Below are 15,603 nucleotides of genomic sequence, written 5' to 3' on the forward strand. Positions count from 1 at the left end.
AAATTAACCCATTAAACAATTCAGGCCAAAACCTAAGACTCAATAAAATAAAGAAAGAAGTTATAGAGCATATTAAACAGTAAAGAAAGCATTTTAAAATAGTACTTTTGCCCACTGGTGGTAGGCACAATCAGGAAAAGACGGTTGATTCTTCATTAGATTACTTATGTTTTTATCCTCACATTTTCATTATAATTATTCTGAAAATTTTCCTATATATTATTTTTAAGGTAACCAAACATTCACAACACATACTTGAAAACTTTTTCTAATAATTATGTGGAAATTCAAAAAATATAATAATTCAGAATAATTTATTTTTAATTTTATTCTAATTTTAATTTCAATATATTTTAATTTAACTTTATCTTGTAATTCACTTTACTATCTACTTCACATATACTATAGTGGTCAGTGTTTTTATCTTTCATAGCACTCCATGAATTAAAACAGTTTTGTTTTTATGATTTATCTTTAAAACTCTGTTATATAGAATTCTCTTCAATAATTCACTTTATATAAAAAAGAACCATCAAGGCTTCATAATGAGGCTGGTTTTATGCCATAATAATCCAATAATAAGCATTCAACTTACTTAAAGTCACCGAGAAAAATAAATTCTTTAAACAATGTTTAAGAGATGCATAGAAATAAACTAGTACTATCATCCAAGAAGATAAATATTTTTTCTTAAACTTACATGATAATTGAGGTGGATTACAGATAGTTCAAAATCTTTTGTCACTCCCCGCCTCAAAAAGTCAACTTAATATTTTCCTCTGCTCTTGAATCTGGCCTAGTCCTGTGACTATTTTAACATGCAATGGACATGACCATGGCTGAGATTAGGACAAGGTGAGAGAGGCACTACCCAGGGAACAAAGTTAAGTGGACACCAGAGACTTTAGTAATCAAGATAGTATTTTAATATGTTAAAATAAAAATTAATGATGAAAGACAAGACCCTGGGACTACATGGGTAGAAAGGTCCAGCCTCTCAGCTAAGTCCAGTCCTTCAGGCATTCTCATTAAGGCATCAGACACTTAAATGAGTTCTTTTGGACATACCAGCCCTTTTGAACTACAGCCCCAGCTGTGAAAATGTGAAGCAGAAGAACCACTTAGTGAATGCACAGATAATGATTGGTAGTAAAATGGTAAATGTTTTAAGCTACTGAGTCTTTGAGTGTTTTGTAAGGCAGCAATATATAACTGAAACAGTGACATACGATCATAGTATGATCGTTAAATCGAAAGAAAGGATACTCTTAGGCGTAAAATGTTTGCAGTTTCTTATATGAATGGCCAGGCAGCCGACCTATAACAATCAAAATAAAAACACAGAGAATGTATTTTTTAAAGTTAATTTTTCTTTCATTTTACTATCACCAAACTGTATTTTTTAAAGTTTCACTTTGTTAGTTTTTCTCATTAGAAATTTTTTATTAGCAATATCTAGTCAGATATAAAACAGAAATACAGAAGAAAAATAGGCAAGATTTGTTCAAAGTAAACCTAAAATAAACAAGAATTAAAAGCCAAAAATGGTTCATTTATTAACTTCAATACAGCTGTCACTCTCTGAATCATTTTCATTTTACATTAGGTGAGGACATTTTACATTAGGTGAGATGTTATGTTAAAAGATAACATCTTGGGAATCCCTAGTATAGATAACAGTTTTTCTGCGAATCAGAATGTTTTCTATAATTTCAGTGATTATTAGAATGCTTATCTGACTCATAAAAATGAAAAATTCATGAATATGGTTATCAGAGACAGCCATTTTCTATTCATGTTTTTGATACCATGTAATAAACATTAAACTGTCTTCATATGAAATAAATAATTTATATGGGTTTATTGAGACTTAGTCATACATACCACATCCCCAAATGGCACCAAACTCGGTGCCTCATGTGTTACTTCTGGTGCTTTATTTTCAGACCCTTTAAGAGTTTTTCTCAGCATCTACAATGTAAATAAGTTGAGACTTTAGAAGGCAAAGAAGAATATAATTAGATAAAATATCACTTCAATTCAACAAGTATTTTATGAGTGTCTAGTATCAGATACTATATATTTTAGTATTATATATTCTATGACTTGAAAACTCATCTCTACCCCAAGCTTATTAAGTTAGCAGAGAAACAAAATGTGTACATTTAAATGTAAAATCATTAATGGAATTGTGAGACAGGAGAGAAGTACATAATAGCACGAACAGTGAGTTCTCCTTGCTAACAAAAAATGATCATCTCAATCTAATGTGGACTAGATCCTGTATCTCACAAACAGCAGTAATCCTGGTGCAAATTATTCCAGTATTCCTTCAGTTATCAGCCACTGCAGGGACTGCAATTACATCCTTTGGAATAATAGGTACCCTGGAAAGGACTAATAAATAGATGGCTTTTGGTTTTTGGTTGTGTGATTTCATCCAGAATAATTCAATCAATTGGTATCTGCGGGTTGATATTTAACTTTGTTTTTATTTTATTTTTTTAATTAAATTTATTTATTTTAATTAGAGGCTAATTACTTTACAATATTGTATTGGTTTTGCCATACATCAACATGAATCCACCACGGGTGTACACATGTTCCCAATCCTGAACCCCCTTCCCACCTCCCTCCCCATACCATCCCTCTGGGTCATCCCAGTGCACCAGCCCCAAGCTTCCTGTATCCTGCATCAAACCTGGACTGGCGATTCGTTTCTTATATGATATTATACATGTTTCAATGACATTCTCCCAAATCATCCCCCCCCGCCCCCGCCCCCCGAGTCCAAAAGACTGTTCTATACATCTGTGTCTCTTCTGCTCCGGTCACTACACATAATGGTTAGCATTTAAAAATTATAAACATTTTAATACAGATTTTTAAAGTAAAGAGCAAGGGATGGGAAGGGGAATGAGAGGAAAGGTGAGGGGAATAGTGAACAAATGGTCTATTAAATCTAACCTGAAAAGGAGAATTATATTTATTCTCAACCAGTGCTGAACTTGAATCAACATGATCTTATCTATAAGGAAAAATTTCCCAAAAGCTTTGTTGTTATGTGTCTTTTAAGAATCACTTGTTTAATTCATATAATATGCATAAATCCTTAGTTATGTTGAAAATTTCATTTTAAAGGACAAAACAAATACTTGAGGTGTACTGAAAACATTTTTTTAATATATATCTTGGATCATTTTGTTATTGTTGCATCTGTGGTTTAATGTGCTTTTTATATATGATTAATTCACAAGTTAAGCTAACTGAATGACAATTACTGTATTGTTACAAAAATATCAATCTGTGTACAGTCTATGTGTATTTAATATGGAACACCATACTTTCTAATGTTTTAATGATCTTCTTATGGAAGTCTACTTTGAAAATGCATCTTAATGACTACAAAATAATTAGGAAAAACTTCTTTAGAATACTAATACTCAATTTAGCCTTAACAATTTGGCATTTTACTTAACAATCCTCACTTTATTATCTTTTTTACTTTTCCTTCCTCATATGAGCAGAGCTCTCTTCAATGGCAGCAGCATGAGCAAAACAACTCTTTGCCAAAATTCTATTTAGAACCTTGAACAAAACTTCTAAAGACTAGTCTCATAAAGCCTCTGACACCACATAGAATTTCTCCTGAACCTGTGGAGAATTTTAATTCCAGTTAATTCCACTTGCCTTTTTTCTCTGCTGCCTTCGGCACCACCTTGAACAGAAGTCCCTCCTGGCACTTCTATTTAAAAGCCTCTACATTCACTTACATCGCTCTGCACTTTGTCTCCAACGGCCTTTCTGGACCACTCTCCCCTATTCCAGAGTTTTCCTTGAAAACCCACCAGCCTACATACAGGTTTACCTTCTCCTAGCATTCTCCCCCTCCTAGTGCTAATGGCAACCTCACTATCCTTACATCAATTAACATTCATTGGTGTACTGGAGTGGAGAAAGCAATGGCACCCCACTCCAGTACTCTTGCCTGGAAAATCCCATGGATGGAGGAGCCCAGTAGGCTGCAGTTCATGGGGTCACTAAGAGTCGGACACGACTGAGCGACTTCACTCTCACTTTTCACTTTCCTGCACTGGAGAAGGAAATGACAACCCACTACAGTGTTCTTGCCTGGAGAATCCCAGGGACGGGGGAGCCTGGTGGCCTGCCGTCTATGGGGTCGCACAGAGTCGGATACGACTGAAGCGACTTAGCAGTAGCAGTGTACTGGCAGGATTATATGCCTGGCATTGTGTTGATTTCAGCTTGAAATGTTCCTGCCCTTGAGAAGTTCAGCCCAGTGTTGAAGACAAGTTAAAAAAACAATGACAGTTTCACTATAAGAAAAACAAATGCTGAGAAGGAGTTTATCTTTACTCATTCTCTGCACATATCTTATACATGGAAAAACAATAGTTTATTCGATTGGTCAGATACTGTCATTCATTGTACAAGCTACAGGTGCATGGAATTCTTAAAAACAGTTTGGGTACTGAGTTTGCTAGTTAAGTAGGTCAATCAATTACATTACCTTGAGTAGAATATCTAGTCTACTTTGCAAATAGATAAACATTGATCACAAGAAATTTCATGGCAAAGCCCTTTTAAAAAGTTAGTAAACATAAAGATGCATCATACACTTTGGTTTTACAAAAAGAAATATTTCAACTTGCTAAACTTTTCTTCGATGGCTGTCAGTAGTACACAAACTAGCAAATATTTTAAAATATATACTTCTTAATCTGTCCTTTCAGAGTAAGGTGGTGACATTTTAATGAGTAAGAAAATAACTATCTTTTTGAAATAAACTCACGTTAAGATGAGAACACTTTAAAAACTACTGGAAATATTTCCTTCTAATGTTACTTTATGTGTATGCAAATGTGTTATGAGCACACTTGAAAATTTAGAAACACTTTTGTTTAAAAAATTCACAAATGAAGAGTTTCAGCAGGTTGTGTGCTGTGTGCTGTGCTTAGTCACTCTATCGTGTCTGACTCTTTGCGACCGCATGGACTTCTCTGTTCATGAGGATTCTCCAGATCTTTACCAGCTGAGCTACCAAGGAAGCCCACCAGCAGCTTAAGAGACCACTTTTCCTTTTAAATGTAAAAAAATGAAAGCCCTCCCCAGAGTTTACCAGAACTAATTAATCAGAAAAGTAACATTTTATGCAAAACATGTGAGCTAAAAACTTTGAATAACATGACAGAAATGAAAAATGAGTACTGTGATTTAACAGGCTCAACGAAAAAGCATTGCTTCCAATGGGAATTTCGAATATTTAAAGGTATCTTTTCTAAATATACAGCATTAAAAACCTAATACTGAAATACATTTGCCTTAAACCAGACCTTCAAACCACTACATCACTAAGTATTAAATCATGTTTTTCAAAAATAGTGATATTTATTGTTCTGTACCAGTAATAAACAAAATGAATTAAAAATCAGTTTTAGAAATATTGCTTATTTATAATTTTTAATTTTTGTATATTGTAGAATCTATAAAGTAAATTGCATTACATTTTATAAAGTATAAATAAATATTAAAAACATTGGTTAAAGATATTCACATATTTTTACTGATAATATTGTGCAGTCAAAGAAATTTGGAGAATACTGCTAAGAAGTCACATTTAGATGCCTATGTCTCTCTTTCCAAATCTGTCTTTCTGGAGGTTTGAAGCTGCCAGTTCCCACGTGTATGCCCATCTCGGCACAGTCTGCTCAGAATGAACACCTTCTCCATCTGATAGGCCCACTGCCTTCAATATGATATGGAGGTAAGAATTCCATAATAGTTTTCAACTGTGACTCATCACCAGAATTCTTAGCATAACAATAGATAAATGCACCAAATAAACTCATTAGAGAGTCTGGAAACAAACATTTATGCAAACTTCACTTGTGACAAAGATGGAACTAAAGAATAGTGAGGTAAAAAACACTCTCAAATGAGTAAGTAGAAATTGCCATACAGAAGAAAGAGAGAGAAAGAAGAAAAAGCAGAAAGAGAGAGAGAAGGGAAAGAAGAGAAAAGAATGAAGAGCAAAAGGGAAAAAAAGAGAAAAAAAGAACAGAAAACCTGACACATACCTCACAGTACACACACAGAATCAGTTACAGTGAATTGCAGATCTCAATATGAAAGGAAAAACGATTAAAAGATGATACAGAAGAAGATTTTCATGACGTTTTCATGATATAAACAATTAGAAGATGATATAGGTAAATTTCTAAAACAGAACACAGAGCAATAACCACAAAGAAAAAGTTTGAAACAGTAAACCACATTAAATTTAATAACTTTTGTTTATTAATGACACCGTTAGGAAAGTGAAGGGGCTTCCCAGGTGGCGCAGTGGTAAAGAATCCACCTCTCAATGTAGCAGTTGCAGGAAGCACGGATTCCAATCCCTGGAGGAGGAAATGGCAACCCACTCCAGTATTCAGTTCAGTTCAGTTCAGTCGCTCAGTCGTGTCCGACTCTTTGCAACCCCATGAATCGCAGCACGCCAGGCCCCCCTGTCCATCACCAACTCCCAGAGTTCACTCAGACTCATCTCCATCGAGTCAGCGATGCCATCCAGCCATCTCATCCTCTGTCGTCCCCTTCTCCTCCTGCCCCCAATCCCTCCCAGCATCAGAGTCTTTTCCAATAAGTCAACTCTTCACATGAGGTGGCCAAAGTACTGGAGTTGCAGCTTTAGCATCATTCCTTCCAAAGAAATCCCAGGGCTGATCTCCTTCAGAATGGACTGTTTAGATCTCCTTGCAGTCCAAGGGACTCTCAAGAGTCTTCTCCAACACCACAGTTCAAAAGCATCAATTCTTTAGTGCTCAGCTTTCTTCACAGTCCAACTCTCACATCCATACATGACCACTGGAAAAACCATAGCCTTGACTAGACGGACCTTTGTTGGCAAAGTAATGTCTCTGCTTTTCAATATGCTCTCTAGGTTGGTCGTAACTTTTCTTCCAAGGAGTAAGCGTCTTTTAATTTCATGGCTGCAGTCACCATCTGCACTGATTTTGGAACCCCCAAAAATAAAGTCTGACACTGTTTCCCCATCTATTTGCCATGAAGTGATGGGACCAGATGCCATGATCTTCATTTTCTGAATGTTGAGTTTTAAGCCAACTTTTTCACTCTCCTCTTTCACTTTCATCAAGAGGCTCTTTAGTTCCTCTTTGCTTTCTGCCATAAGGGTGGTGTCATCTGCATATCTGAGGTTATTGATATTTCTCCTGGCAATCTTGATTCCAGCTTGTGCTTCTTCCAGCCCAGCGTTTCTCATGATGTACTCTGCATAGAAGTACAGGGTGACAATATACAGCCTTGACGTACTCCTTTTCCTATTTGGAACCAGTCTGTTGTTCCATGTCCAGTTCTAACTGTTGCTTCCTGACCTGCATACAAATTTCTCAAGAGGCAGGTCAGGTGGTCTGGTATTCCCATCTCTTTCAGAATTTTCCACAGTTTATTGTAATCCACACAGTCAAAGGCTTTGGCATAGTCAATAAAGCAGAAATAGATGTTACTGTCAGCAAAATCCCATAGACAGAGGAGCCTGCCGAGCTGCAGTCCATGGGGTCACAAAGAGTCAGACACCACCGAGAACACACATACACACACACACACACACACACATACGCAGAGGAAAGTGAAAAGATAAGACACTGACTGGAAGATTTTTGCAACATGTTTAGTATAACTGACAAAGGGCCTATAACTAGAATGTATACACAAAAGTATACAAACTAGTAAGAAAAAGTTAGACAATCCAACAGAAAAATGGAGAACAAGCACTTCACAAAATAGTTTATAAGATCACTCATAATCATTTGGAAGGGAACTCACCCTCATTAGTCATCAGGGAAATGAAAGCTAACACCACAAAGAGATACCACTACACTTCCCTGAGATGCCTAACCATTAAGAGACGGGCACTATGAAATGGAAGGATGGAGATTATCTAGAACTCTAACACACTGCCAGTGGGAATATAAATTGGTATATTCTCTTTGAAAACCATTTGGTATTTGGTTGAATATATACATAATAATGACCCAGAAATTCCATTCTTAGATATATCCTCAACAGAATGTAAAAACGTGTATCAAAAGACATATACAAGAACAGTTACAGCTGTATTATTCACCATAGCCAAAAAATAGAAACAACCCAAATATTCATTAACAATGGAATGGATAAATATAATGTGTTATGTTCATACAATGGAATATTACAAAGCAAGGAAAATGAATAACTACACATACACACAGCGTGAATGAATCTTACAAACAAAATATTGAACAAAACCCCCCGAAATACATATCTTTAACTGCACATAGGACATTCTGTAAGATGTACCATAAACTAGCCCATAAAACCAGTTTCAATAAAATTTGGCAAAATTGAAATCAAACAAAGAATGTTCTCCTACTTCAACAGAATAAATTATAAGAACACAAGGAAATTTGGGAAATACACAAATCCCGGAAATTAAAAACATTTGTAAATAAACTCTGGGCCAAAGAAGAAAAAAAGTCAGAATACATTATGAGCTGAATAAAAATGAAAACACAACACAAAACTCATGAAGTGCACCTAAAGCAGTGCTCAGCTGAAAATCAGCATTAAACATACTTAGAAAAATAAGAGCAAGCTCAACTCAAAGTAAGCAAGAGGAAGAAAATAAAGGTTAGAACAGAAATTATTAAGATTTAAAAAAATCAATGAAACTAAAGGTAGGTTCTTGAAAAGATCACCAAAACTGCCAAACCTTTAGCTATACTGATGAAGATAAAAGACAGAGGTTACAAATTACCAAAACCAAAAAAGAAAGGGGTATACCACTGATCTTACAAAATTAAAAGGGTTATAAAGAAATAGCATTGTATTAGTTCTTGTAGCTGCTATACAAATTGCTACAAACTTGGTGACCTAAAACAACAAAAATTTGTTTTTTCACAGTTGTGCCAGAAGTCTAATATCAGTCTCCCTTGGCCAAAATTTTAAGGAAAAATCCAGTCTTATGCCTTATAGCTTCTGACAACAGGGCAGCATTCCTTAGCTTGTGGTCACATCACTACAACCTCTACCTCTGGTCACATTACCTTCTCTTCTGAGTGTGTCCAAATATCCCTCTATCTCTCTCTTATAAGGACATTTGTGATTATACATAGGGCCCATCAGATAATCCAGGATAATGGCCTCCATCACAAATCCTAAACTTCACTGCATCAGCAAAAGTTTATTGACATATAAGGTAACTACTTACAACCTCAAACAATTTTATGTTAACCAATTAGAAATTTAGATGAAATGGAAAAATGTCTATCAAGGCACATATTATCAAAATTGAATAAGAATATCTGGAAAGACTTACAACAACTAAAGAAATTAAATTACTAATTGAAGCTCTTCCTACCAAACCAAACAAAAACAACTTAGGCCCAAACTGTTTCACTGGTGAATTCTATCAAATACTTACAATCCTTAACAAACTCAAGGAAAAAGAAAAAAGAAGAGGAAAGTACACATCCCACGTTATTCTATGAGGTCAGTATTATATTAATACCAAAGCCAGACAGGCATCACAAGATGAAAAAACAATAAATCATTATTCCTTACAAACACAGAGGCAAAAATCTTCCACAAGATGTTAGTAAATTAAATCCAACAACATAATAAAAAGAACCATACACCATGACAAAGTGGGATTTTTTTAATCTGAAAAATCAATGTAATAAAATTAATATAATAAGTCATATTAGTATGTCCAATAAAGGACAAAATGACATAATTTAGCTAGATGCAGAAAATGTATTTGACAAAATCAAGATATATTCTTTTTAAAAAAATATTTACTTATTTATTTGGCTGCACTTGATCTCAGTTGTAGCATGTAGGACTAGTTTCCCAACCAGGGATTGAACCTGGGCCCCCTGCATTGGGAGTGCAGAGTCTCAACCATTGGACCACCAGGGAAGTTCTAAAATGTATTCTAAATAAAAACTCTGAACAGACGAGGAACAGAAGGGAAATTCTCCAACATCACACTCAATGGTGAAAGACTGAATATTTTCCACTTTAAGATTGGTAAGGCAATAATGTTCACTCTATTTTTAATCAACATCGTACTACAGGTTCTATTCACGGCAATCAGACAAGAAAAAGAAAGAAAAAGTATCCACATTTGAGAGAAAGAACTAAAACTATTTTTATTTACAGGTGACACCGTTCTGTATACAGAAATTCCTAAAAAATCCACCAAAAAAACAAGAGGAAGAGAGAAACTACTGGAATTAACAACTGAGTTCAGCAAGGTCTTAGGTTATAAGAACAAAATATAAAAATCAACTGCATTTCTATATACTAGCAATGAAAAATCTGGAAATAAAAAGAAAACAATTACATTAGAAATAGCATCAAAATAATAAAATACTTAGTAAAATTAAAAGAAGAAATATAAGACTAGTACACTGAAAACTATAAAACGTTCCTGAGTGAAATTAAAGATCTAAATGAATGGAAAACTTCCATGTTTATGACTGGAAAGATTCAATATTGTTAAAAAATCAATTCTCAAACTGATCTATGACTGTGTGTGTGCTCAGTTGTGTCCGACTCTTTGAGACCCTATGGACTATAGCCTGTCAGGCTCCTCTGTCCATGGAATGTTCCAAGCAAGACTATTAGAGTGGGTTGCCACTTCCTTCTCCAGGGATCTTCCCAATCCAGGTATTGAACCCACGTCTCCTGCATTGGCAGGCAGGTTCTTTACCACTGAGCTGCTAGGAAGCCCAAATTGATCTACAGAGCCAACAAAATATACAAACCACTAGCTAGCTTAATCAATATACAAGGATAAGACACAAATAAGAAATAAGATCTTTGAAAAACCATAAAAGACTACTTTGCAGACCTCCAAATGTATTTTAAAACCTAAATATAATGTATATCTCGTGCTGCTGCTGCTAAGTCGCTTTAGTCATGTCCCACTCTGTTCGACCCCATAGACGGCAGCCCACCAGGCTCCCGCGTCCCTGAGATTCTCCAGGCAAGAACACTAGAGCGGGTTGCCATTTCCTTCTCTAATGCATGAAAGTGAAAAGTGAGAGTGAAGTCGCTGAGTTATGTCTGACTCTTAGCGACCCCATGGGCTGGAGCCCACCAGGCTCCTCTGTCCATGGGCTTTTCCAGGCAAGAGTACCGGAGTGGGTTGCCATCGCCTTCTCCGTATAATCCCCCAAGGAAATACAATTCAACAAAATTGATGCTGTTAATGGTAAACAGTTTGAACTGACCACTTTCTATTTAAAAAGAGAGAGAGAGAGAGCTAGCAATGAGCTATCACCAATGAAAAGCACCGGGCCCAGATGATTTCACAGGGAATTCTACCAAATTCAAAAATTAAGTATCCCATAGCACCATTAACAAAAACTTTCCTATTCTTTTTACAAAGCAAGCATAGCATTGATACCTAAACCCATAAAGAAAATTACAGATGAATGCGAAGGTACTTCAGTTCAGTTCAGTTCAGTCACTCAGTCGTGTCCGACTCTTTGTGACCCCATGAATCGCAGCCAGGCCTCTTTGTCCATCACCAACTCCCGGAGTTCACCCAAACTCATGTCCATCGAGTCAGTGATGCCATCCAGCCATCTCATCCTCTGTCGTCCCCTTCTCCTCCTGCCCCAAATCTCTCCAGCATCAGGGTCTTTTCCAATGAGTCAACTCTTCGCATGAGGTGGGCAAAGTACTGGAGTTTCAGCTTCAGCATCAGTCCTTCCAATGAACACCCAGGACTGATCTCCTTTAGGATGGACTGGTTGGATCTCCTTGCAGTCCAAGAGACTCTCAAGTGTCTTCTCCAACACCACAGTTCAAAAGCATCAATTCTTCGGTGCTCAGCTTTCTTCACAGTCCAACTCTTGCATCCATACATGACCACTGGAAAAACCATAGCCTTGACTAGACGGACCTTTGTTGGCAAAGTAATGTCTCTGCTTTTCAATATGCTATCTAGGTTGGTCATAATTTTCTTTCCAAGGAGTAAGCGTCTTTTAATTTCATGGCTGCAATCACCATCTACACTGATTTTGGAGCCCAAAAAAATAGTCTGACACTGTTTCCACTGTTTCCCCATCTAGTTCCCATGAAGTGAAGGGACCAGATGCCATGATCTTCATTTTCTGAATGTTGAGCTTTAAGCCAACTTCTTCACTCTCCTCTTTCACTTTCATCAAGAGGCTTTTTGTGTCCAACTCTATGCGACCCCACGGACTGTAGCCCACCAGACTCCTCTGTTCATGCGATTCTCCAGGCAAGAATACTGGATTGGGTTGCCATTTCCTTCTCCAATAAATGAATATAACAAAAATATTGATACAAAGATACTAAATAATAAAAACAATCTAATACCGCAAAGAAAATAATATGCAATAATCAAGTGAGATTAATTCTAGGAATGTAATAAGTTGGTTCAATAATAGGAAACTCACTAATAATGAATCTCTCCTTATGATATAAGGAGAAAAATTATGCAATTATTTCCATATATATTTATTAATAAATGGCCTCGGATAAAATTCAACAACTTTTCCTGTTAAAACACTCACAAAAATAGCAATTAAGCCAGTACTTGAAGTTTGAACCTTCAAATATTTTATTTGGTGGAGAAATAGTGGAAACATTTACTAAGATCAGGAACAAGGCAAGGTTGTCTACTGTCTCTACTATGACTCAACATGTTACTAACTGGTAGCATTAGTCCAAGCAGTTAGGCAAGAAAAATCAAATAGAGGCAAGATCATCTTCAAATACATCTAAACCCTAGAGAATTAATAATACTACTAACTCAATTATTTAAAAAATTCAATAAGGAAGCAGGACATGAAATTAACATACAGACATCTATAGCCTTAATATAGACAAATAATTGAAGTATATAAAGCAGAAGAAGCCCCACCTGAGGAATAATCTTAACAAGAAGTGTGCAAAACTCTTAAGAGGAAAACTTTAAAACACTTCTGAAAGACACAAAAGTAGAGTTGAATAATGAAAAACATCTCTGGATAGGACAGACCAACATCATAAAGATGTCAGTTCTACTTAATTTACAAATGTAATGTAATCTTTAGTTTTTTAAAAGCCTTTTATTATGAGATAAACAAGTTAACAAAGTTTTTATAAAGAGTGAGAATAATCAGGAAGTTACAGGAAAAGAAAACTACAAAAAGGAAGGGGTCCAGCCCTCCCAGACTTCAAAACATACTTTAAGTCTTTAAATAAAAGAGTACGGTCTTAACTACCTTTCCCAAGGTAGAGTCATGAAAAATATGGAAATGCCTACTAAATATGATTGACCTTGGGAAACGCTGCATTTCATATTCCCTTCTTGAATATTCACAAGGCATTCAGCATGTTAAAGATTCCTGCAACAAAGGATTTATCTTTTCTTAAAAAAATTGTAAGGTCTTGGCACTTGAATTGATAAACACCAATGGAATAGAAGTCCAGAAAAAAAACATATATGGAAGCTTAAATCTTATGCATAAACGAGGCATCTCGAAACTCTAGGGCAAAGATAGACTTTTTTTTTTTTTTAAAGAAATGGTGTTGGGACATTTATTTGGGAAAAGAATAAATTAAATCCAGACTGCATACCACACATTACAAATAAATTAGGAATCTAAATATAAAAATGATATACAAGAACTAGAAGGCAAATTCAATTCCTTAAATTTGTGTACTGTTTGTTTCCTAATAGAACAATATCTTTATGTATATGAATTGTTTCCTGATAAATACTGTACTATTTTTTAAAAACTTAAGAACAACAAAGAATGAAAAATTTCCTAATAACACTCTAACAGACTTTGAAAATGTGAGTTTCAGTTTGATTCCCCTTTTTCATTTCCTCTAAGTTTTGGCAGTACCACCGCTGCTGCTGCTGCTAAGTCGCTTCAGTCGTGTCCGACTCTGTGCAACCCCATAGACGGCAGCCCACCAGGTTCCCCCGTCCCTGGGATTCTCCAGGCAAGAACACTGGAGTGGGTTGCCATTTCCTTCTCCAATGCATGAAAGTGAAGTCGCTCAGTCGCGTTCGACTCTTAGCGACCCCATGGACTGCAGCCTACCAGGCCCCTCCGTCCATGGGATTTTCCAAGCAAGAATACTGGAGTGGGTTGCCATCGCCTTCTCTAAATGGAAATTAAACTCAAGTTTCACACACTTCAGATACAAATTTACCTAATTAAAAACAGGACACCAACGCCATGTATAAGAACCTCAGGCATTGAAAAGAGAGCTAACTGATGTTTCTGGAGTTGAGCCCTTTAGACAAATGAATTCCCAGTGATGATTATGATGATGTTAGCAGCTAACATCTATTAACGCTTTACTTCGCACTGCATTAAATATTTTATATTATTACCTCTTTTAGTTCTTCAGACAACCCTTCAGGGTAGGCAGTAATTAAACGGGGCTCTGACAAGTTAAATAACTGTCAGTGCCCCACAAGAAAACTCTTCCTCAGGTGTTCAGTTCAGTTCAGTCGCTCAGTCATGTCCGACTCTTTGCAATCCCATGAACTGCAGTACACCAGGCCTCCCTGTCCATCACCAACTCCCGGAGTCCACCCAAACCCATGTCCATTGTGTCAGTGGTGCCATCTAACCATCTCATCCTCTGTGGTCCCCTTCTCCTCCTGCCCTCAATCTTTCCCAGCATCAGCGTCTTTTCAAATGAGTCAGCTCTCCGATTCAGGTGGCCAAAGTATTGGAGTTTCAGCTTCAACATCAGCCCCTCCAATGAACACCCAGGACTGATCACCTTTAGGACGGACTGGTTGGATCTCTTTGCAGTCCAAGGGACTCTCAAGAGTCTTCTCCAACACCACAGTTCAAAAGTATCAATTCTTCTGCGCTCAGCTTTCTTTGTACTACCACTCTCCAAACGAGGGCTGGTTTCCCTCCCTCCACTGGCACACTGACCCCTTGGTCCTGCCTGACCCTCTATGGGGTCAGGGAACAGACTCCACCCACCAGACCCCGCACTTACATTCAGCAGCCGGTACCCAGGACCCTCCTTGGACTCGACTTTGGACAGATTAGAGGGCTTGTCCCGCCCCTGGACGTTCCAGGCTGTAGAAGAGAATTCCGACCCCCTCGCTTGCATGTTTTCCAAGTTGGTTTGGGAACTTCTCTGAAATAACGGTGCTGTGTACAGGGAATGGACCCGCCTGTTGTGATTATCTTCTGCGTTGGAAACCTTCTCCATGTCTTGGGGCGGCTCCATCCCTCCATCCTCGGCTGGGCAGGTCTGCGCACTAACCGACTGCCTGCTACTGCGCAGGCGCAGCCCTCTCCCCCACCTTTCCCGCGCTTTTCCTGTGCACGCACCCACGCCACGTGACCTGCGCATTCAGGCCGGCCTCTGCCCCAGGCTGGAACAGGGGCTGTGCTAGTTTCAACTGCAAGCCCTTGCTTAGGCCGTTTCAGCCTCCCTTTGAAGGAAGTCTGAGCTTGCTGGCTGACAGCAAAGCTCCTCAGCACGGTGATTGAATTTAGTTCGTTTCCTGCCTGCCCTTTT

At 37.2% G+C, this 15,603-nt stretch overlaps 1 protein-coding gene across 1 annotated transcript in view; it reads right to left on the reverse strand.

Moving 5' to 3' along the window:
• C2CD6 (C2 calcium dependent domain containing 6) overlaps positions 1-15,329 on the reverse strand; it is a 125,693-nt gene extending 110,364 nt beyond the window's left edge. The window contains exons 1-3 of the mRNA XM_027564380.1: positions 15,073-15,329; positions 1,885-1,971; positions 1,267-1,318 (exon numbers count right to left, since the gene is read on the reverse strand). Of these exons, the coding sequence (XP_027420181.1) occupies positions 1,267-1,318; positions 1,885-1,971; positions 15,073-15,309 (376 nt within the window). The 5' untranslated portion in view covers positions 15,310-15,329. The remainder of the gene's footprint in view (positions 1-1,266; positions 1,319-1,884; positions 1,972-15,072) is intronic.
• Between the last annotated feature and the right edge of the window lie 274 nt (positions 15,330-15,603).

The sequence above is a fragment of the Bos indicus x Bos taurus genome, chromosome 2 (assembly GCF_003369695.1).
Source record: "Bos indicus x Bos taurus breed Angus x Brahman F1 hybrid chromosome 2, Bos_hybrid_MaternalHap_v2.0, whole genome shotgun sequence".
Classification (NCBI taxonomy): Eukaryota; Metazoa; Chordata; class Mammalia; order Artiodactyla; family Bovidae; genus Bos; species Bos indicus x Bos taurus.